The sequence below is a fragment of the Blennius ocellaris genome, assembly GCF_963422515.1.
Source record: "Blennius ocellaris genome assembly, chromosome: 22".
Lineage (NCBI taxonomy): Eukaryota > Metazoa > Chordata > Actinopteri > Blenniiformes > Blenniidae > Blennius > Blennius ocellaris.
Window position 1 is genome coordinate 11588477 of NC_137671.1, and position 22335 is coordinate 11610811.

Genomic DNA, 22335 nt, shown 5'->3' on the forward strand with positions numbered 1-22335 from the left:
CTTATCTTAACTATCCTATTTTGAAAAGTTCTCAACAAAATGGACACCCAATGCCGTGGTTTTGAAAGAATTACCTATCAGTGTAAATTCTTGAAGGCAACATAAAAATGTTTCTTTTCCCCTCTTGTCTTCCAGCAGGGGGACAGAAGTATGCCAATATGGCCAGCTTTCAAGCAATCGCCCCTTGAAGCTCCCCCCTTGTGGTGAAGCTGAGAGATCCTCCACATTGCATTGTGGGAGACTAAAAACTCAGCCCCGGACCACCCCTCACATATATTCAGGTAAACTAGTCTATGCAGCAGAGTGGATGAGGAAAACAAAATGTTTCTCAGGGAAGAGGAAGCAGAAAAAAAGTCAAGGAAGAAGTCATCTTTGAAAGGCGGAGGGAGGAAGTCACACGATGAAAAAAGATTGGGACAGATCTTCGCTCAGGCACGGCTCGGTTTCTGACGGGGTCTCTTCCCAGTGCACCCTGGGAAGTGCGGTCCTCAGCTCTCCAGACTCATGAAGGCCACCACCTGCTCCAGCTTAAAGGCCAGCCTCTGTTTCCTGGCTGCGTCGTCCTGTTCCAGCGCACACACGATCTGTCGGCAGGAGGTGAGGGAAGCAGACACACAATGGTATGACTGAAGGTACACGGCATAACAAAATAACAGGAAGTGCTATGAAATCTCATTACTAATTACTAAAGGTAAGAATTTACCTCTTTACAAATACAAAAAAACACAATATATTGATGACACAGGTGTCTAGATTTGTGTGCAATAATAAAAAGGACCTGTAAATGTACTCCTCTCCACCCTAGGTGACCTTTCATTTGGCTAACAAATGGATTTTGCTCCTCTCCTGCTGTCACAAACATTCTTCCACCATGCACATTTACTTTGGCTCATGGTTGTCATGCTACTCACCTTTTGGTCTGAGCTTTATCTCCTTAACCATCATTTTAGCATACTACAACTCTACCGTCACCAACAATTAGCCTGACAAAAGTCAACCTGCGAGTCCATACTGAGGACATTAGAACCCGGTTTCAGGAGAGAAGCAAAAATTCAGCCGAGTGAGAAGCCGGTCAGTGATGGAGGTGATGACAGAGACACTTACAGGTCATTCACATTTATCAGTATTCGCACACTCCGAAAGATTGCATTATGCACAATAAAGTCTTTACACACGTTTTCATATACATGCATAAATCTGTGCCCCAAGCTCAATACTGACACAAAAATATCATTATACACACACACACACACACACACACACACACACATCAATATGCATACACAAGTAATTTTGCTCCTATAAAAGCCCGACAAATACTCCACTAAAAGTGAGTCTTCTGTTCGCTTCTTCCCACATTTGTGCAGATTTCTAGACAGTTTGTAATTGCTTCAAATAGCTCATCATCCAGATGCTGTTGCACTCTTCCAAGTCACGTATTTTTATAAGTCAATTATTGCGATATGAACTTCACAAGGAGTGTTACCTCAGGGAGCGAAGTAATGTTTTATTTGCCCTTGGCTTTGCCTGCCAGGCTGCATACAGAGTAACGTTCTTTTGGAGTATCCTGGGGCTCATCGCATTACAAAGTACCGAGTCCAGAATTGGTAAACTATCTCAAGAGTGATGTACCCTGCAATTTTAGATTTATTAAGAAACACGAATCTTATTTTGTAGACAACTACAGTGTAAGCGGTGAAATGTTACTTGAAATTGGACACACTACTGAGCTCTCTACAAGTGCAGCAAGCGTAAGTCATAGTAGCACATACCTCCTCAGTGTATTTTCCCACGTAGGAGTAAATCTCGCTGAGAGAGCTCATGGTGTTGAACTCATTCATGTGCATCCGTGACTGTTCTGCCAAGTAGGCATTCATGTCCTGGTCACTGATCGCTGGCATCTTATTAATGTCTGAGTAATACCTGTTGGAGGAGAGAAGGAGGAACAAAAACAAAACAGAAATGCTTGTTACAAGCACGTTGACTTGCGAGGGGAAACGGTTAAACCATTTGGAAAACAGACGACACCCTGTGCTGTTTTTAAAGTCGATGTTCTTCCTTGGAGCTCATTACTCCTCGCAGTGGTTTACAGCAGTTCTTTTGAAGATATTTAAATAATGCATGTCGCACAGAGGCAACAAGTGTGTTTTATAGTGAAGTGAGTGAAATGGAGCCATTGTAGATGCCGAGAGGTCTTGGGTCTCAACTTGGAACGCCACAGCAGTAAAAAAAAAAAAACAACACACACACGCTTGCTGCATTGAGGCAAAGGCAATCAGTCACTGTCAGCAGCAGCTGTGTTGCCCATATCAACTATGTTAATTAAAGCTGCTTATTTACATATTAAATTCCTGTAGCTGCAGCCGCTCGAGGACAGGCCCGCTGTACAGCTTGATAATTCTCCGAGTGTGTGTGTGTGAGAGGGAGGGAGGGAGATGATATTTGCCAACAAAGTCTTCAAAGCAAACCGAGGAGGAAAAGGCAGAGGCAGGTGGGTGTTGCTCACAGAGGTCATAGCCGTATCAACACCTGTTCTATGCTGGGAGGCATTTAGTGGGAACTCCTAGCAGGGGGGTTGTTAGTGTGCCGTCCAGGTGGGCTTTTCAGAAGAGATATTATTCATAAATCCTAAAATTCTGCTCTGTTAGGCAGTTATCAGTGTTAAGTTGCTGTTTTTTTTGAACTACTTTAACAGGCTAGGCAGTGTTGATGTGATTGATTTACCTCCCTTCTCCGCGATGCATTTTAAAAACCCATATTGCCAACATCAGCATACTGTAAGATTGTGTTAGCATGGGTCTGATTAAAGCGAGCTTTGGTACATTCACAGGTTGAATGTCAAAGGAAAGTCATCTAAAGCGACCTGACACAGGCTGCGACAGGTGTCAGAGCTGCCATCTTTTCACAGCTGATCTTCTGTGTTTGTATGCACAACTGAAGGGGATTTTATATGTTGTGCAGGTGTTTTGGCTTCTTTATGAACTCGGTTAGCTCTCAGCTGGTAAAACATATTCAGAAAAAAAATGAATTTTGCCGCGCACACTCTGATTATGCATGATGTGAATGCAAACACCATTCTGACAGATTAGAAGCCAAATGTTCTTTCAAAATTCTTACAGATCTACAAGCCAAGAGGATATTCACAGTTTAAATAATAAAAGCAAGCTGAGTTTATATTCATTTCTTGTTACAGAGAATAATAGATCATTCTGTCGCAGCAGAGTATTACTGAATATTTCCAGCTTTTCAGCATGCACTGTGTTTGTGTCCACACAAGTCGGTACATTTCCAAACCAGACGATGGCCAAACAACTCTGAGCACACCCTGACATGTTTTAGGATTTGGGGGATAGTCTGTCTTTTGAGCCTACAGACAAAAAATGCACTGCACTTTGAAGCCATCTATCAGTTCTTATGTGGTTTTCTTTGTGCTTTCTCCACAGAGTAAAACATTCCCTACCTTGCTTCTTTCTATGCAGAGTTGCACCGAACAAAAAGCATTTTCCTGATCTGCTTATTTCCATGAGCTTTGTTTTTATAACTGAGCAATAACAGGAAAGGAGGACTTCTCCCAATCTTTACAGAGATCGCTTTCTGTCCTGTCTCCTATCCCAGCTCCATTCTATGCGGTGAATCCTCTCATGTCCCTAATGTTGACACTTTGGACAGCAAAGCGAAGCGGCACCACGTTCACTCTTACTCAGGCATGACTGAAGCCTCTTTCACCAATTACAGACGCTTCACTTATTCCTCCAGCAGATGTACAGTGAAGGGATGATTTATATACAATACAGGACAGTGGGATGGATGTTTCCACAGCAGTTAGCAGTTAATCCAAACGCATCCTCCTCTAAATCAACACCGGGTTTTCAGTTTCCTCACACTGAATTGTGTTTGTGAGAGACTGCAGACGCACAACAAGCCCAAAACTCCTTCCTCCATGTAAGCAGATCACATATATTTTCATCCCGAGGCTGGCTCTGAAGAAGCCACAGACACACAAATACTCCAAGCCACTTCCCAGTACCCCATCTTTTATTCAGGGCCTCCTCGCTTCCCCTGCTGACAAATAAATTTAATAAAAACTCCTATTTTAACAAATTACCAGCTTCTGCAGCCTGCAACTCTGAAGAATGCTTTCTCTCTTTGTGTTCAAGTGCACACAAGCACGCACACACACATTTCCCTTCCAACAACTCACTCCGGCGTCGTGTAGACCTCAGGCCCGGGGTGCTCCAGATCATTCCTGCTGCTTTGGTAATTTAGATTGGGTTTCACAGCTCATAGATCACAGCACTACAGTCATATTGGGTTTTAGATTGAAATGCAGCTAAAGCTGGCATTCCAATGTTTTTTTTTTTTTTTTAATGTCTTTATCCACACAGTGAAAAGTTTGTTCATTGAAAGCTCACCTTTCCACCCAGCTCTTGTAGCTGGGGATGTCCTTGGCATAAAGCAGCTTGTTGGAGGGTGAGTCCTTCCCAAGGCGGTGTTCTGAGGTGGAGCAGGAGTCCATGAAGGTCTGGGCCACCACGGACAGGCAGGCATCTGTGATGCTGCTCTTGTGGATGTCGAACACAAACTGGGGGTTCTTGATCACATTCACCCAGAAACGCAGAGGTAGGCTGTGGAGGGCGGACAAAAAAAAAGAGAGAAAAGTTTAGTGGCTAACAACGCAGCCGTACAAGTTCTGCTCTTTAACTTTGTTTTAAGTGTCTGACATTTCCTCATCAGAATATTGTGGGTCGTCGTCTTGCTTGTAACTAAATTTGCACTGCAAACTGTGAACAAAATGTCGCCTGTTAAACAATTCTAAGAACTAATGAGACATGTTAATGTACTCCGCGTTAGGCCTCGTGTCATTAAAACTACTTTTGCATTGATTGTTTGGTTCCATCTCAGTGACAGAATGCACAAATAACCATTCAAACAGAGGAACAAAGAGTGTGAAGTGAAACAACAGCCTGTGTCCGGTTCAGCTGCTCTGAGATTAAGTCCCTAAATGCCATTTTCAAATTTGCTACAGCCAGCTAGTCAATAGGCATGAACATATTATTCGCCAGAAGGGACGGGGATTCATTCACTTTGCAAAGCGAGTACACAGGCCCTGCTGTTGCTGATGTGCTCTATTTGATGTGTGTGCTCAATTCAATAAAGCCTTTATCTTTAAAACCAGGTGGTGGCTGGCTCTGGGTTTTTTTTTTTTTTTTTTTCGAGCAGCGTCCAGGGGTCCTCGCTGGGGGCCGCACAGTGACACAGTTCATTTTACCTTGTTTGTGCAAGTGGGTTCTATTTTGTGCCTGTCCAGAATAATAAAAATATACAAGTCTGTTTCTTTTCTGGGCTTGTTCCTGCCAAAATGAACAGATATAGGGGCCGGTCCTATCTGTGTGCAGCAGTGAAAAGGGGCTCAGGTGGTATTAGGAAAGAGCCGAGTGTTACTTGGATCTTGGTATCTTCACTATTCGCTGGGCTGTGCACTTTTAGCTGATGTGGCAAAAATCAATCAGGATAGACGTTGCAGCAGTCAAGTCAATGCAGAAGTTTCTGTGCCTGGTACAGAAATGCCTTATCAAAGGGGAAAAGTAAAATAAAATAAAATACCAGCAACGCTCCCCCACCATCCTGTTCGTTCTCGCACAACCTCTCACAAAGCCATTGTACATTCATATGTACAATATAACAAAAGCCGATTTGATCTCAGAAAGGGAGAAAAACCCTCAGCATTATAACTTCAAAATTAATCTAAGCAAAGAATCTCGTGGGATTAGGTGCAGGGATCAAAGGGATATTAACACCACTGCTGTGCTGCTTTGATTGTTGACAATCTCCTCTTTCAATGGGACACTAGATGTTAAAGCGATGAGGTTTCTTCCCCCCCTCATGCAATTTGTCATGTTCGAAATCACCAAAGCAGCAATGTGTAGGTATTATTATTACTATTCAGTGAAATTAAGCGAAAGTGTGGGATTTTGGCCGTTCGCTCATGCTGCGGAGTTTTAGGGATCTGAATGATGGTCATGATCTGGCCTTCTTGGTCAGGGATTAGGTTAAATATCAGCTGCCAAGATCAAGGGCATCGCTTATCCTGGAGGAATTATGCTGGCAGAGTAAGAAAAAGCCCTTTTATTAAAAGCCCATTCGCCTGTCCATTGATTTCTCACCACCGACTGCAGTCAGTTCACACTTATAGAAGCAACAGTGAGATATAATCATTAAAAACATGTACTTTATGCAACTACTACAGGAAACCTTTGTTAATATTAGGAACATTTCATCGATGATCTTCATTTATTAAACTAAAATCAGTTTGAAATCATTACATTACAGCGGCGAGACAGCAAATAATTAATTTATATTTCTATTTCCTTCCTGACATTTCCACATTATGTCTATGTTGTTTATTTTGGTGTTTAATGTCTCCAATGAGTAAGAATGCGCACTCCAATAACAACATCATCAGTGCTATCAGAGTCTATGTGAATGGGAAATGGACTTCACTTAAAGACTACAGCACATTTTCAGTCCCATATGATATTCAATGTTCAAGGTGTCTTACCAAGATCCATTTGGGACAGAGAAAAGTGAAGATGGATGTCAAACTGCCAACTTTTAGATTAGAACTCACTTAGATCAGAACTTATACTGACATCTTTCTAAAAATGTAACTCCTTTTTTCTGTACCATTAACATTCACACCTCTGGGTTTAGAGGAAATGGGAGAAAATGTTTAAGTTACTATTTATGGTCACTTGCATCGTGTTATGTCTAAATAAAAAAAAAGAGTCTGTACTGTATGAGTAAAAACTAGAACCTGTGCAAACAAGAGACAGAAGCACTGCTTCTTTGTCGTTATTCGTGGTTTCCACATAACTCGGTGGAGTTTGTAATAAACTGCATTCATAGAGAATGATTGTAAAAAAGTTTCTGGGCACATGGAAACAGAATCGTCTGTTTTTGAAAGTTGCCTGGAGATACAAAAGGTTATAGCCATCAAACAATGGATTCTGCCTCAGGCTTCAGTGGACAAGGGTTTTACTGGAGGATTTTTTAAAATTGTTAAGTGATATTATATGCTGCAAATAATACAATTCCAACCTCCACACATTTGATAGAATTTTCGAGATTCTAGAATTGTTGCAATGTTTTGCACAACGATCACAGTCCTGTCTTTTCCGTTGTCGAATGACAGACAGACGCACGCACACCAAATGCAGAAGAGCGAGGACGAGAGCAGACGTTGACACACTGCGGCTAATCCAAAAGATACCATCTGGAGATGCTCGCGGAGCCAGTGACTCATGTATGCACACACATAGTGTACACACATAGGAATGCACATTATAGCTGGCACACAATGCTCAAGAAGCGGCTAACAGTTTAACCAATTTTAACTTATGCAGCTCACAGTTTCCTGTTATTTAATATTGACTTAATAGACACTTCCTCCTTGTTCAGCCTGATCAGCCACATTGGTTGATGTGGCAGCATCTGGTTGTGCTCTTTCTTTTCTCTTTTTTTTCAAAACACAATTTCATGTAACAGTCATGTACACAAAACCCCCAACAATGGGAATCATTGTGATGTGGACTTTGATGGGATCATAATACAGCGTTACACCACCTCTTTTTGTCTGCCAGTCCTCTCTAATTAACCAGATTGAATGCAATTTTAAGTAACCACAGTAGATGAAAATGTCATTAATAATTTTAAGATTTGAAGGCAATATTCCTCCTTAAAAAGTGTTTCCTTAAAGTAATCCTGCGTAAAAATATCACTTGAAACTTGAACTTTACAAAAAAAAAAAAAAAAGCAGGTTTCACTGTTTTCATTGCAAATCAGCCTCTCCACAGAAAAATGCTAATTGCTGTAGTCGGGTAGGTCATGGCGATAAACATGATGTCATATGACGACTTCATGAGGAGGAAACCGCAGAATAATCTCCCAGTGGGGTTATATCAAGGGACCGGGTGATGGAGGGGGGAACCCTATAGGCAATGCAGGGTAGCAGTGGGGTGCTGGGATCTTGCTGCAGTTGAAGTTAATGGTGTGTATGATGACAATGGGGCTGTGAGCCTTAATGGGATCGGGGCTCAGCTTGGGAGGAACCCTGGCATTATTATTCTCCAGCAGACAAAATGAAGGCTTTTGTTGCAGCTGTGATTGCAGCCCTTTTGAGTCAACTAAAGGTTGGCAGATGCCGTGACGAGCGCCCCTCACACTGAAAAGATATCTGTGGTGGCATCAGCACAAATTGGGTCCAATCTCGGTACCTTTTGTCGAGATGTGTTATGAAAAATTGGCGTTTATTCACAGCTCTATTGTGGAAAGACATTAAAAGTCAAATGTGAGAGGGACCCGTTTTGCTTTCAGAAAACACTTAACTCAAGGCAGCAAATGGTCCCATCACGCAGACGCCAGAAATATCAGAATTAGGAACACACAGTGAAGTAAATCATATTCCTTCTTCAGCCTCCTCTTTTTCATTTTTCTCTCAGTCTCTATTTGTCCCTTGATGCACATCAATTTTTTTTCCTCCTCCTATCCCTGTGGTTCTCCTGGGCCTGGGGCTGAGTGATGCATGCTGGGCTCTTGGCAGAGGCTAGGAGGCTAATGAGATATTAGTGTGCATTTAACTCCCACTGCGTTCACTTCCTTTTCTTCACCTTTTTATTCCTCTGCTCACCCCATTCTGATGCACTGCTGGTTAGTTAGTATTTAACTTCTACCAACCTTTTCCAGTGAACCCAAAGAGGGCAATACAGCCTAAATTAATCAGTAGATATTAATTTCTGAGGTGTACCTGTACACCTGGGAATGCACATTTGTCACTATGGAGATTTCCATGGCATGATTTTTTTTTTTTTTTGGCCCAGTTACCCATGATAATAGATGGAGAGTCTTGGCAGCCAATTGGATTAGCCCCTTGTGGTTGGCTTTAATGAAGATTACACGCCCCTGTGGTTAATGGATATTAGGGGAGAAGACAGGCGTGTGGTGAAAGTTGGCAACTGGAGGGGCAACGCCATGGCAATGCCATGAGAAATGTGCCAAAATGTCCTGGTTGCGCGAGCAGTACATTAAACATCAGCGCAGGAAGCAAAGGTCACAAGCAGAGTCACACCGGGGTTACAAGCAATTACGACAAACATTAATTAAAGATCCAAATGACTTCCTCCGGATTGTCCCGGGGATTCTGAGCTCACCAGTTGCTCTTCCATGTGTGTCGGACATGCGGGTCATGGATGCTGTGTTTGTCGGCCTGCTCGTCCAGGAAGTCAAACATGTATTTAATGGCCAGCGGCAGAGCGCTGCCTCGATGGGCCGTGCTGAAGATGGTCTCGAACAGGTCGTCCACAAACTTCTGTAGCGTACCCTGTGAAGCAGAAAGATGAGACGGAAAGCTGTGATAGTTTGTAATTCAAGTTCTATTAAGCTGCAATACACTCTAATGCACCACACTCATGCTGAGAGCAAGGTTGCCATAACTTGTACACTTGTTCTCCAGTGCATTTCACTTTGTCCCCGAGCTCCGATGTTTATGTACCTCACTCCTATCTCTTGGACCTGGCCCCTGAATCTGCTTGCAGCTTTGATGGGGGGAATTGTTATTTCACAGCTGACTTTTAATAATATCTGGGAACAGGAGGCACATCTTTTAAGCCTCTTTGTGCTGCCGGATTAGCTCCCACACTGCACCATTGACCCTAATTTGATTTAATGTTGGCGACTTTAAGGAGGAGGAGGAGAAGAGAGAGGAGAGACAGAGTGAGGGACTCTAATCCTCTTGTAAAGAACGAGCTGATGGGATGCACGGGAAGAGGCGAGAAAGCACGGTGGAAATGAAACGACGGAGGTTTCCTATCAGAAAGAAGGGGGCCATTGAGTGAAGCAGATGAGGTGTGTACATTCGCCAGCAAATAAAAATCCAATTTGGGTGGAGCGGGTGACCGAATCACAGAGTCAAGTGAGGTAGAAGAGGGTGGGCGGAGAAAATCTTGTTAGTCTGGCAATCACGGCTATAATTCTAATGTGGCCCACATTCCAGACAGCTCATCGTTTGTCTACGAAGACAGCCACATATCTCTATATCAACGCTTCAGTTGAGGGAATACCTTGTGTTTCGTGTGGGTAGAGATGCTAAAAACCCGTTTGTGCGCTGATGCTGTGACATTTTACGTCATCATTTATCTCAAGGGGCGCGCCAGCATCAACACTGTCATCATCACAGGGTTCTCTTGTTCCCTGGTGGAGCTGAAACTGCCAAACCAACCCCCAACGACCATCTACCCTGTCATTAGGCTGCACTCTAAACACAATGTGTCATCGGGATGTTTTGATACCGTCTGGCTCCACATTCAAATGCGAGGAAAACAAACCATGAGAAACGTTGGGGCGAGCGGTGAAGCAGGGAGGCAGAGAGGGACACTCGAGGGGCACGAGTCAGGATGGAAAAAGCAATCGATCCCTGTGCCACTCTGCACATATGAACACGTCCTGTACCTGCACTCGGCAGTGACACTGATGGAGCTAATCTGAGAGACATCGGCGGCGTTGCCAAGGAGAGGTATTTATTGGCAAGGTGAAAGCCAAACGCAGTCAATTACGCTCCCTGTCTGCCCAATCATTTCTCACCAAGAGAGATGGCCAGCCATGATAAACTGGTTATTTCACAAAAACAATCCATCTGGAAAGATGATGTGCTGTCTGCAGTCCGGAGCCGCCTTCCAGCGCCCTGCAGCAGGATCATGGCGGGGAGGCAGAGTCCCAAAGTCAACACGCGTTCATATGTGAAGCTGCGCTGACGACTATAAGGCATGAATCATTGGCCCTGAGTTTATGATGAATATGGTACTTTATATGTTTCTGTTTCACAGACGTCTCTCCTACTGTGTGAAATATGTTCTGAATGAGTTCAAATGCTTCACCAGGATGTGACATCTCCTTGGTTTTTGCATTAACTGGCCACTTATGCAACTCAAAAACATACACTGAAATCAATGTAACGCATGTAGAATCATAATAATGATTTTTCTCTTTGAAAATGTGTGTATTTCTGTAAAACCCTATTTTATTTTATTTGATGCACATCCAATAAATGTGGGTCTAAACCTTTTACTAACTTTTCACCCATCAACTCATTTAAGAAATTCAATGCATCGCTCACTTATTTACAACATATAATACAATAATTAAGGTGTGGAGTGAGGTATTCATCTTAAAGAGAAACCTCAAAAAAGCATTTTTGGTAATAAAATGTCTGATGCAATGTTTATGGGACATTTTGAATCCAACTTTTCTTACAGAACGTCTTTAAGCACATTTTTTATATATCTGGTGTGAACCACTCTCATGAGGTCGCTCCTCAATGTTGCTGCTAGATTAAGGTCAGAGCTCTTCAAAAGTCAGATTTCTCTGTGTAAAGCCGTTCTTCAGACACTCTGCTTATATGTCAAGAGTCTTTGTCCTTCTGCAGCGACGAACGACTGAACTTCCGCTGCAGGATGGCGAGCCTGGCGTTATCTCTGAAGAGGGCTTTGGTCTGGTGGAGGATGGCTTTCCACAGTGAAAGGACTTCACTTCTCCAGCGCGTTACACGATCAGTCATGTTCACCCAACCACACAGAGAAGCGTTCACACACCACGGGTCACGGCCACCGTGGGAAGGTGCTTTCACACAGTTGGGGGCGATTCGGAGTCTTGCCCAGGAGGGCGAGGACGGAAAGCAAGATCGAACCAATATTGTGAGTGGCAGATGACTCAAGAGGACTTACCAACTGGAAAACCCAGTCAGAGGTTCAAATCTGTCTGTTCACAACAACATTTTTAGTTGTCATGCCCTCTGTGCCTGTGTGGCTGCTCTGGTCTCCATCCACAGTCCAAAGACAAGCTTGATGGACTTGATGTTAAAGTGTTTGTTGGTCTTTCCGAGTTTGAAATATAGCGTCGGTCTGCCAGAGGTTCAGTCTGAGCTGTGGGATGAACTTGCATCGACGTGAAAGTCACAACAAACAAGTTAACTGCATTTTTTTTTTTTTAATAAAAGCAATTGTTTTTCCTTATTTGCCCATTGGGGTATGCAGATGTTCCAGAAACTTTGGGAGACACAACTAAATACTGCACTTAAATCTTGTTCGGTTTTCATGAATAAAAAAAACCTGCTTTGTTAAAATTGCTTTAGATGCAAATATCTTCCATATGTACATGTCGTAATTATTTTTTGCATTGAAATAAATATCTAGAGACGTTGAAGTGAATTTGATCTATATGGACAAATGAACCCTTTTGATTTGCCTAGTTTTTGCTGGAATTGACAATGTTGCTGTCAACTTTCTCCTTGTTGATTGTGGCTGCAATTTTGGCACATAATTCATAGACATGCTTGAAGATTCAGAGAAATCAACCACACATATTATTAACCTAATTCTATGCAATGCGTTTAGTATTGATTCTGTACCAGTGTGGCACATACTCTTGGTTTCGTCAGCACAACACATTCCAATGAGGATGTTTTAATCGTCCTGCTTTTTTTCTGTGTGTGTGTGTGTGTGTGTGTGTGTTTGTGTGTGAGAGAGGCAGGAAGACACAGCCAGACTCTATTTTATACTCCTGCCACTGTGTATGACATAGACAGAACAGAGTTAATGTTCTCTATGTGAACTGCCAAACAAAGGCAGGCGGTGGATCAAAAAACACAGTGAAATGTTCCCGAATCAAAAAATTACAGCATGAACATTTTCAGTTCATAGCCTCCCTCTTTCTTGTCCCTCGCCCGTACGCCTGTCTGCGTCTGATAGAAAGGATGTCTTGATGGAGGAAAAAACAAGAGTGACAAGGTGCTTTAGGAGTGGATTGTTAATTTGCATTCAGCTGTTGGATCAAAGTCGCATTCCCCCCCTCCAAAAAACCAAATTAACTGCATTTTTTTCCTTTCTTGGGGGCCATTTTCACGAAGCATGTTGAAAGAGCTTCATTTTATGAGCCATTTCTATTTTTGCCCAATCATTTTTTTTTATTATTATTATTACGGGAAAAACCTTCCCGAGCTTCATGGGTGTTTTCTTCTTTATCCTTTTTGATATGCTGCTGCATCAATGCAACAGTAATGAAAAAAGAAAACAAACAGAAATATCTATTTTCTCTTTCTCACCTGAGGGGATAGAGGAATACATTTGAATAATCTTTTCCACTGAGATGACTCATCCAAAGTAAACATGAATATTAAAATAAAGTGACAGATTTCAAAGTCATTATGAGTCAGGCTGAAGGTCACTGTGACCTTTTAGCCTTTTCGCCTGATGAATGGCCTGAGGATATACAGTATTTAAAGATGCACCTGATTCCTCTGGTACAACATATGTTCGGAAAGCTGTTAAGAGATCAGGATAAACTACAATTGTGGAAGAAGATGTATTGGTATGGCATTTTCTACGAAAGAGTCACAACACTCAAAACTAAACTATGAATATGGTGATGACTCGACGAGTTGCATCATGAGCTACTAAAATGAAAAGAGTCAAAGAAGAAGACATGAGATTATATCCATGCGAGATGACTCACCTTGGTAGCTAGAAGTCGTGTTAAGTAGATCTCGGAAACCATCTTGCTGCCGCGGTCTCCTTCCTTCTGGTCTCCGTGCTCATGGTTCTTAACCAAGTGCCAGACCTTCACCCCGCTCTCCAGGTCGGGTGTGATCATTGGCGTGCGGGACCGCAGGCTGTCGGGACTTCCAGTGTACTTGATCATGTTCTCTGTGAGGAAAAAAAACTAACTTGCTTTAGTTCAAGTAGCACTGCCTCACGAGGTCAAAGGTCACAGTTAGCCTCATAGTGAAACGACCTCCTGGCTTGAATCCAGGCGTGAGGGCTTTTATGTTGAGTCTGCATGTTTTCCCTGGTTTTTACTTTAGTTTTCCAAAAGGAGGCATTGACTTGTGTCTGTTAATTTGCTCACTGATGTGAACGTGAGTGTGCGTGACAGTTTGCCTCCCGCCTGAACCCACATGGTCTGACTTACTGACATCCTGTCATCCTGAAAAATATGAGCATCAAAATAGATTTGGAAAAGACTGTAAGTCCTTAACAGGGGTACGACACAGAAAATATGTTGTCGTGGGCCAGTTGAAGTGCCTTGAGGAGGGCAATTGCAGTAAAAAAAAAAAGAAATTAAAGCTAAAAAGAAAAAAGAAGAAAAAAACATTAATCAGCACCTGCAAATGAATGAAATAGTAAAACAAGACTGCAACCGAAGTGAGAAAAGCAATACAGGCATGTCAACAACAGAATGCTGTTCAAATTTACAGGTCCGTGAGATTGGATATGAAACTTTTAGAAAGTCTGCATGGTTAATTTTTCATAGTTTCGTCTTCAAGTGACAAGACATGGTATTGCCAGCTGACACAAAATCGAACAGGTGTCAGACGAGATGAAATATGTATGGCCCACCCAATGGCCGGAGTGGCGATGACATTTCCAAACACATGGCTCAATGAATGTTTACACAGTGTGAAAAGAATTGATCAGTGGGTGCGGTTCGCGGGAGAAGAGTGCAGTGAGGGGAAAAAAAAAAAAAAAAAAAGGAGTGATTTTCACCGTGACAGAAATCAATCTGTCCAAAGAGGAAAGAGCTCCGAGGAGGGAGAGATTTTGAGGCGGTGGGAATGTGACAGCTGGAGACATCAGGCACAAGAGTGCGTGAGTGTTTGCATTGATTGTGCAAATCTGATCGCAGTGTGATCAACTGGGAGAGTTTGCTGCCCTCATAAGGCCCTCGTGGGAACATTATTTAACTGGAGTTTTGCTCGAAGACTTAAGCAGTCCTACAGCGCTGTTAATTTGGTGTCTGCGGGATGAATGCGGCACTATACTTTTCTGTTTTCAGGGTTGCAATGTGTGCTGGAGGCCACGACGTTCACCCTTGTTTGTATACAGAACGAGCGCATTAATTTGCCGTTGATTACTTATTCAGTGGGTTAGAAAGCGGAGGGTGATTCAGAGGTGGGGATACACAGGAGAGAGGTTTTCTGCTCGGATTCTATTCTGATCCTTCTCCACACACAGCCAGTGCTATTTTTCTCATGTATTTTTTTCTCCCCCCTCTTCTTTTGTGGCTTTTGATGGAAACATTACATCAAAGATCAAACACAACAGTTTCTCCTTTCATTCTCTGACTCGACATGTTTGTTTGAATCTTTGAACTTTTTCCATAACTTTCTCTGCAGCTCCACCCGCCACCCCCCTGCCTTCTATTCAATCACACTTTTATTTTTTTTTCTATTTGGCTATTGTATTAGGGGGAGAGTTCAAAGTCACTCTCAAGTACTATACCAGTTGTGAAGTGCATCACTTGCATTTGATGTCTTTTAAAGGGAATATTGGTGAGAGATATATTCTTGGCATCCTCCCTCCCCTTTTCTTTTTCTCCACTCACCTCGGTCCTATCGGGACTAATTTGGTGGCGGAGAGGTGAGGCGACACCATATGGAGATGAAGCCATGCTAATAACGTGGCCGACCATTTGAAGTGTCTGAAGTGTTTGTGACCTGTGAGGCTAGCCCTTTGATCAGCAACTAACTTGATGGTTTCGCAGGTTCAAGGAGACACGTAACAGACGGACAGGCGGGAAAAAAATAACACAAAAAAACTACTGGCACATGGAAAGATGAGAAGACACACTTATGATACTCAAGAGGCCAGAACAACAGAAGAAAGCCTCTATTTTTTCTCTTCATGTAAATTGTGTCTTGACTTTTTTTTTTTTTATAGGGTTATTATTGTTGACATGCAGAGAATCAATCTATATGCTTCCTTTCCTGCGTTAAAAAATACTGAATTCCACAGCCACATGTTCAAAACTTCAATGCTTCATCAAATTATCAAGTTGAGCCACTTTTCTGGTTTTGTTCCTAAAAGCAGAACAAAAAACTTTGGGTGATGCTGTTTTTATTCACTACGCTTTGAACTGCTGGATCAACCTTCCATATAAACTCAGACGGGCTGGTATTGATAATATATTTAACTTTATAATCTACAGCTTTAGTCTTCAAATGTATAATCTGATCAATGTATGCCCGAGTGTGTTTTTACAAAAAATTATAATTATTACAGTAATTTTGTTTTTGTTTATCATGTATATGAGTGTCTAAATGACTGACTAAACCAACAGCTTTTTAATGACATTCAACCTGTGCATTATGGGTACTTTAACCTATTCAGCATGCACAGTTCTCCCTCATGTGCCGAATCTGCTTTAGAGGACGCCATCCATTGAAAGACTAGTGACTAATGAAATGCACTGTGATCTGCAGAAATGTGCGTAGGAGGTGAAATAATTGTCACATCCAGTTCTAAAGAAGCATTGCACTCACAAGACAGAAAAACATCGCCGCAGGTCTAAGTGGAATAAAAGACACACATTGGATTTCTCGCAGTGTGACACGTCTAATGTGTTGCAGATCGTTTCTTTGACATAAAACACACCAGAAATCTGAACAGAAGCCTACTCACCATATTTACTTGCAGAAGTTCGAGACACAGTGGAGTTGTTTACCGAGTTGTAGGCTGTAACTTGTTTGGGAACCAGAGCCATTACTGCATTATCAGGTACCTGGTCGGCGAGAAAAAAAAAGATCTAAAATGCAATCGACACCTTGAACCTTGAAGTTAATTTGTTAGTGCAGAATTTTAACCATCAGAAAAAAAAAGAGAAAACCCCCCCCCCCCCATCATGGCGTTGGTGTCATTCTCTATTTTTTCTTTCATCTATCCTGGTTTCGTGCAAATAAACAGAGAATATCTTATTACCCTTATGTGCTCGACTCAGCCCACACGTACATATGATGACTGACAGGGGGAGGGAGAGTTTAGCGGAGCATTGCACCGGCCTGTGTGAGAGGGGACGTCCCACAGTCTCCATTCAATAATACCTATCCTCCAGGGTGGCGTGTGTGTGTGTGTGTGTGTGTGTGTGTGTGTGTGTGTGTGTGTGTGTGCGTGTGTGTGTGTGTGTGTGTGTGTGTGTGTGTGTGTGTGTGTGTGTGTGTGTGTGTGTGTGTGTGAAGATGATGCGAGGACTCATGCAGTGTGCATGTCTGTTGGTCTATGTGTAAATAAGTGTGTGTGAATGAATGAATCAGTCAGTCTTGCGCTCCTCCTTCCTCAGTCAGCCAAACAGGATTCAATTAACGCAAGCGGGATGGAGCCAGTCCCAGCAGTGCACACACACACACACACACACACACACACACACACACACACACACACACACACACACACACACACACACACACACACACACACACACACACACACACACACACACACACACACACACACACAAGATTCCTCTATTCTGCATAATCTAGCAACCCACGCTGCAGGGTGCAGCAGGGTTAATTGAAGTGATCTTTATCGTTGTGTGGGTGATGAGACCAGGGGGCTTTAGTCCACATATTTGTGTGAGCCAGGGCATTATTAAGATTGTGTCATTATTTCACCCTGTCACTCAATCTGCTCCTTATGCATAATATGTTTATATCATTGCAAGCAGGAGGGCCCCCTCGGGCCAGATCTTGTTTTTTCCTTTGTGGGCAGCCCCACAACCCTCCAACATCCTCAAGTATTGTGCCTGATCACTGCTCTTATATGTTGAATTGATATAAAATGAGAAAAGCGCAGTGGAACATAATGAAATGTGAAAAAGGAGGAGTGGCATTTCAGGAAATAACATTTGGAGGATAAAGGGAGCAAAGAGAGCACTGTTTCCTGAAAGAGAAGAGGCGGAGAGAAATATCTCATTATGGGAAAGACAGATCAGATATGGAAAATGCCAAATTCTAGCTTGTAGCTATTACGCAATGTTTTTGCTTCACGAGAAATGTAACTTTTCAACAAGTTTGTGAAGCTGACTGTCGCTCTATAACTGACGGCAGAATGAATGAGTGGGTGAGTTTGGCTGGTTGCAGATCAAACCAAATTAGTAGAATAAAGATGAACACATGATTTTGTTCAGTGTGTCTGGCTGGTCAAATTAGCTTCTGAAAAAAAGTAAAATTATAAAAGACAGAAGGATAAAGCAAATAACAAATAGAGATGCACATCTGGGTTTTTAAGGAGTGGGAATCAATCAGCCGAGTGCCAACAATAGATTTGATTTAAAAGATTACATCTTCCACACAGAGGGTTTGAATCTTAAAGTCAAGCCGTAGCAGTGAAACAAAAACAAACCCACAAACACAAAGGGGGTGAATATGATACGTAGGAAGCAACAGGCTCTCGCTTAAATTAATTTATAGGATTTAAATTCTCTCCTCGCATTGCCTCCTGATAATTTCTGAGTGGATAGAAGTGGATTTTTTGGGGGGGGCCATTAAGGATAAGGTGTCCTTATTCCCCGGCCTGAGAAAAAATAAATTAACTTTTGTGTTCATTATCTTATCTCCAATTCCAATCAGGTCCCTAATCCATTCCACCCACGCCTCATACTCCCGGCTTGTTGACACTTGCTGCCGCTGACATTTAATTTAGGCACCACGCAAACTGCTCTTGGAAGGCAGAGTCGCGACTTGCTTTGCTGCTCAAATTACTGAGACCTTAGTGACAAAGCGGGTCGGCTTTCGCATCCAAAATAGTTTTGTTTCGGATGGATAGCCAGTCAGCAAACACTTGTTAATGTGGTTTTACATGTATTGAAGGAGTGACACACCTTGGTATTTTGTATATTTTTGTGTATTAATTTCCAGTCCTCCATGGTAATGCATTGGGTTAAGTCATGACCTTGAGCGTGGACGTTTGAATCCTGACTTCAGCAGGAAGGGCATCCAGGATAATGAAGACTACGGTGCATGTTGCTGTAATTATCTGTGGCAACCATTGTAAAAAAAATAGATCAACCTAAAAGATACTTCTTTTGTGTTAATATAAATACAAAGAAGCATGTTTAGTCTTTGTTATCAAATGGTGCTTCATATGTCTCTGACTTGAGCAACACATCAGATTGTATCTCAAGGCCTCTTTACACACGAGGGATTACTTCTGAGTGTCAACGTGTTTGTTAACCGGCCGATAACGTGTGGTGGTGATGTGTGAGGAGGATCTTTGTCTTTGGAGCACTTGCACCTCGAAATGACTGAACTGTGCATTGTGTAGTCAACTTAGGTGGGAGGACTTCAGAGCCTATAGAAAGTGGGATGTTGTGTGGCGGAAAAGGAGAGAGGCAATGTAAAGAAATGTCAAATAGCAGGTGTTTTTTTTTTTGTGTGTGTGTGGCAAAATATTCTTTTTTGCTTAAAGTATCAGCGATGCATTAAGGGCTGTTTGAATGCTTTTCCTGTGGAAATGCCATGAAAACACGTTCCCGGACAAGATGTGAATGCCTTCGAATAAAAGATGAAATCTATATCACAAGCTACAGATGCAAAATGTCAAGTTTCTGTCGCTTCCTTTTGTCACATCTTTCTTTGTGAATTTCACATTTTACAAACATTAAAGGGGCACTACATGGGATTTCAGTCATGCTGCTCTCATACATGGGGTGGCAGTGTTAAGTCACTTTGGTGTTGATTCTGAGAAAAATACACAAACCTGCTAATTATGTGCACAATGTTGCTGTGTGGTAGTCTCAGCTATTGTGTTAACTATTTCTTTAGCTGCTTCAATGAGTGACTCAATACATCCTCTTGTTGTGCAAACTTACTGTCTTTGGTAGATTCAGCAGCAGGAAATCACATAACAACTCTTAATTAGGTCATTATACATCAAATAATACAAATTGCACATTAAAGCTTCATCGACTTTGGAATTTCCCTGAATTATTCTAATGAACATGTCTATATGAGCCTCACATAAAAAGGCACGATGACAAAAGCATTTTTAAATTGATCATTATAAATATCTTCCTGTTCACGATAATGAAATTAATTCCAGTTGCTAAGTGCTCATTAACTCACCTGATAATGGGCCAGCATGTTCAGCCTTTTCCAGTCTCCTTCAATCTTTGTCGTGACGTCCTCGTCCTGCAGGATCATGCGCTGTCCTCGGCCCTGACGCCACTCTGTAATTCAAATGGAACAAAAATGGTCAGATTATTATCAACCACATTTAGCGAAACATCACTGCAGTGATGGTCCTTCAAATATTTTTTTTCTTCTTCTTCTTTTTAGTTGTTTTGTCAAGATTTTTCAAAATATTGTTGTGTCTCATGTCCTTGTGTAGCTGTGAGATAAAAGGCGGTGGATTGTGGTGGTGGTGGTGGTCCGAAGCTCTCATTTCTTTTTGTTATGGATTCAGTTATTGTTTGATCCACAACATCAACCAAGACTAAAGCCCCCCCCCCCAGGCCATCAATATTCATGATTGTATGTGTGGCAATCAAAATCTTTTTGAAATAAAGTTAGTTTGTATAGTTTGAAATTAGTTTGGTTTTAAGACATAAACATCAGAAGAAAAAAAGCACCAATTGTGTTGGTTATCAGTCTACAAGAAAAGAAGATATTCCAATCTTCATTTTAATCTATTGAGGTTTTTTGAGGTTTTTTCCTGACAATCATTTCAAATTGCCATGAAATGAATGAATAAGATCAAGAAGTGAAAACCAACCTGAAAAAAAAAAAAAAAACACAAAACAACTTTGTTACTGGTAAATGAGAGAGGCAAACAGATGTAGGAATAAAAAAAGAAATGGCTCATATGTGAGACAGTAATAAGAGGTGAGCTAAATGTATAACCCACTGTGCTTCTTTTTGAGAAGCACAAAGAAGCTCCCTCTTCGTTCTTTTCCTTCTCTTTTGCCGGCACGATCGATGGGAGTGATTACAGTTGCATGACCAGGAGCTTATACACTTCCTTTTCCATCTGCGGCGCTGGCCTTTATGCTCCGCTCTCTGCAGGCGCTATTGCTCCCTGCTCACCCCTTGTCTAACCACCATCTACATCTCGGAGCCTGGCGACTCGTGTTGTCGTTGCATGGAGTTTCCCTGGAAACAATCCAGGTGCAGCTGCACAATAATATGCAAAACTAAAGCAGCAGCTGTACCCAAAAACTGTGAATCACCTCATTTCCACCCCTCTCAACGAGCGACTGCCAGTGCACACGACAGCATCTTTCACATACACAACAGAGAGAGCCATTTACATGACCTTACAACCAAATTACATCGACACGATGTATGCAGCAGGCCTCCCACATTTGTACTACCTCAGCACAAAACAAAACAAAAGCTGTGACAGAAGCGTCTCACAATGCCCAAGCGACATTATCATAAGTGAGAAAGGAAAGTAGTCTTGAAAACAAACAGGCAGATGATTCCTCTATTCTTTTTGCACACATCATGGGCCTTATGAATACGTTATTGTATCTGTGCTCCTTGACGCGCTTCCCACTTGTGTCGGCCACTGTCATCTTCTATTCCGATCACAAACAGGAAAACAAAGCAGCAATCACCATGGTGCATGATGAAGCCTGTCTTTGGAGGATCGACCAGAATTGTGTTAGCGTCTGAGAAAATCTGCAGGAAATAAAGATTCTCCTGTTGTTTTTGTCTATACAGTACATCTTTCTATAAAGATGCAAATGAGCGCTGGTCTCCAGTCGAGGCTCGACAAACAAATGGGGGACCAAAAGAAAGGTAGGAAGTGATGAATAAAGGAAACCCGGAGTAAAACCAGCGCAAACTGAAATCGTTCTGATTTCCAAATGTAAAAAACTCTTCATCAGTGGGAAGAGACAACTGCGTATGTGTGTGATTGCTTCATGCACTCAAACAATCAAGGAGATAAGAGCTTTGGGGAGTGAATGGGAGCTGATGGCAAAGAGAGAGACTGAAGGTGACTGTTGTACTCCGCAGAGATGCGTGTTACACCCTTGCTGTGGGCAACATACACAATGGCACAGAGACACACGCGCGCGACCTTACATCTTTGTTTTGAGTCCCTATCTTCACTGCTGCCCTGTGGAGGACTACGGATCCCAGCATGGTGGAATTAAAACAATAGCTGGGATAACAACACGAGAGGCCAATCTGTCTCAGGACAACCTGCCACAATCCCATTATCCTTATCAGCCACTCCAATCGGTCTGTGTATATGTGCCTGTGTGTGTATGTGTGCATTTGTGTGTGTGTGTGTGTTTGTGTGTGCATGTGTGTGTGTGTGTGTGCTCCAATAACTGCAAAAGCTGCTAGTATTCCTTGTATAATTAAAAATTGTCGTCATAGCAAAACAGTCAAGTCTAAGACCTGTTTCTACTGCAGAATTATCCCCGACAAAAGGAGCACAAAACCAAGAAATCACACTTCCAATAGCTGAGAGTGGGTGAAATGTGCACTGAATGTGCTGTATG

At 42.3% G+C, this 22335-nt stretch overlaps 1 protein-coding gene across 1 annotated transcript in view; it reads right to left on the reverse strand.

Moving 5' to 3' along the window:
• Positions 1 to 488: 488 nt before the first annotated feature.
• plxna4 (plexin A4) overlaps positions 489 to 22335 on the reverse strand; it is a gene marked incomplete at both ends in the record, with an annotated part of 207926 nt that continues 186079 nt past the window's right edge. Inside the window, 7 exons of the mRNA XM_080517929.1 lie at positions 489 to 584; positions 1773 to 1923; positions 4413 to 4625; positions 9207 to 9376; positions 13561 to 13751; positions 16506 to 16605; positions 19946 to 20049. Of these exons, the coding sequence (XP_080374055.1) occupies positions 489 to 584; positions 1773 to 1923; positions 4413 to 4625; positions 9207 to 9376; positions 13561 to 13751; positions 16506 to 16605; positions 19946 to 20049 (1025 nt within the window). The remainder of the gene's footprint in view (positions 585 to 1772; positions 1924 to 4412; positions 4626 to 9206; positions 9377 to 13560; positions 13752 to 16505; positions 16606 to 19945; positions 20050 to 22335) is intronic.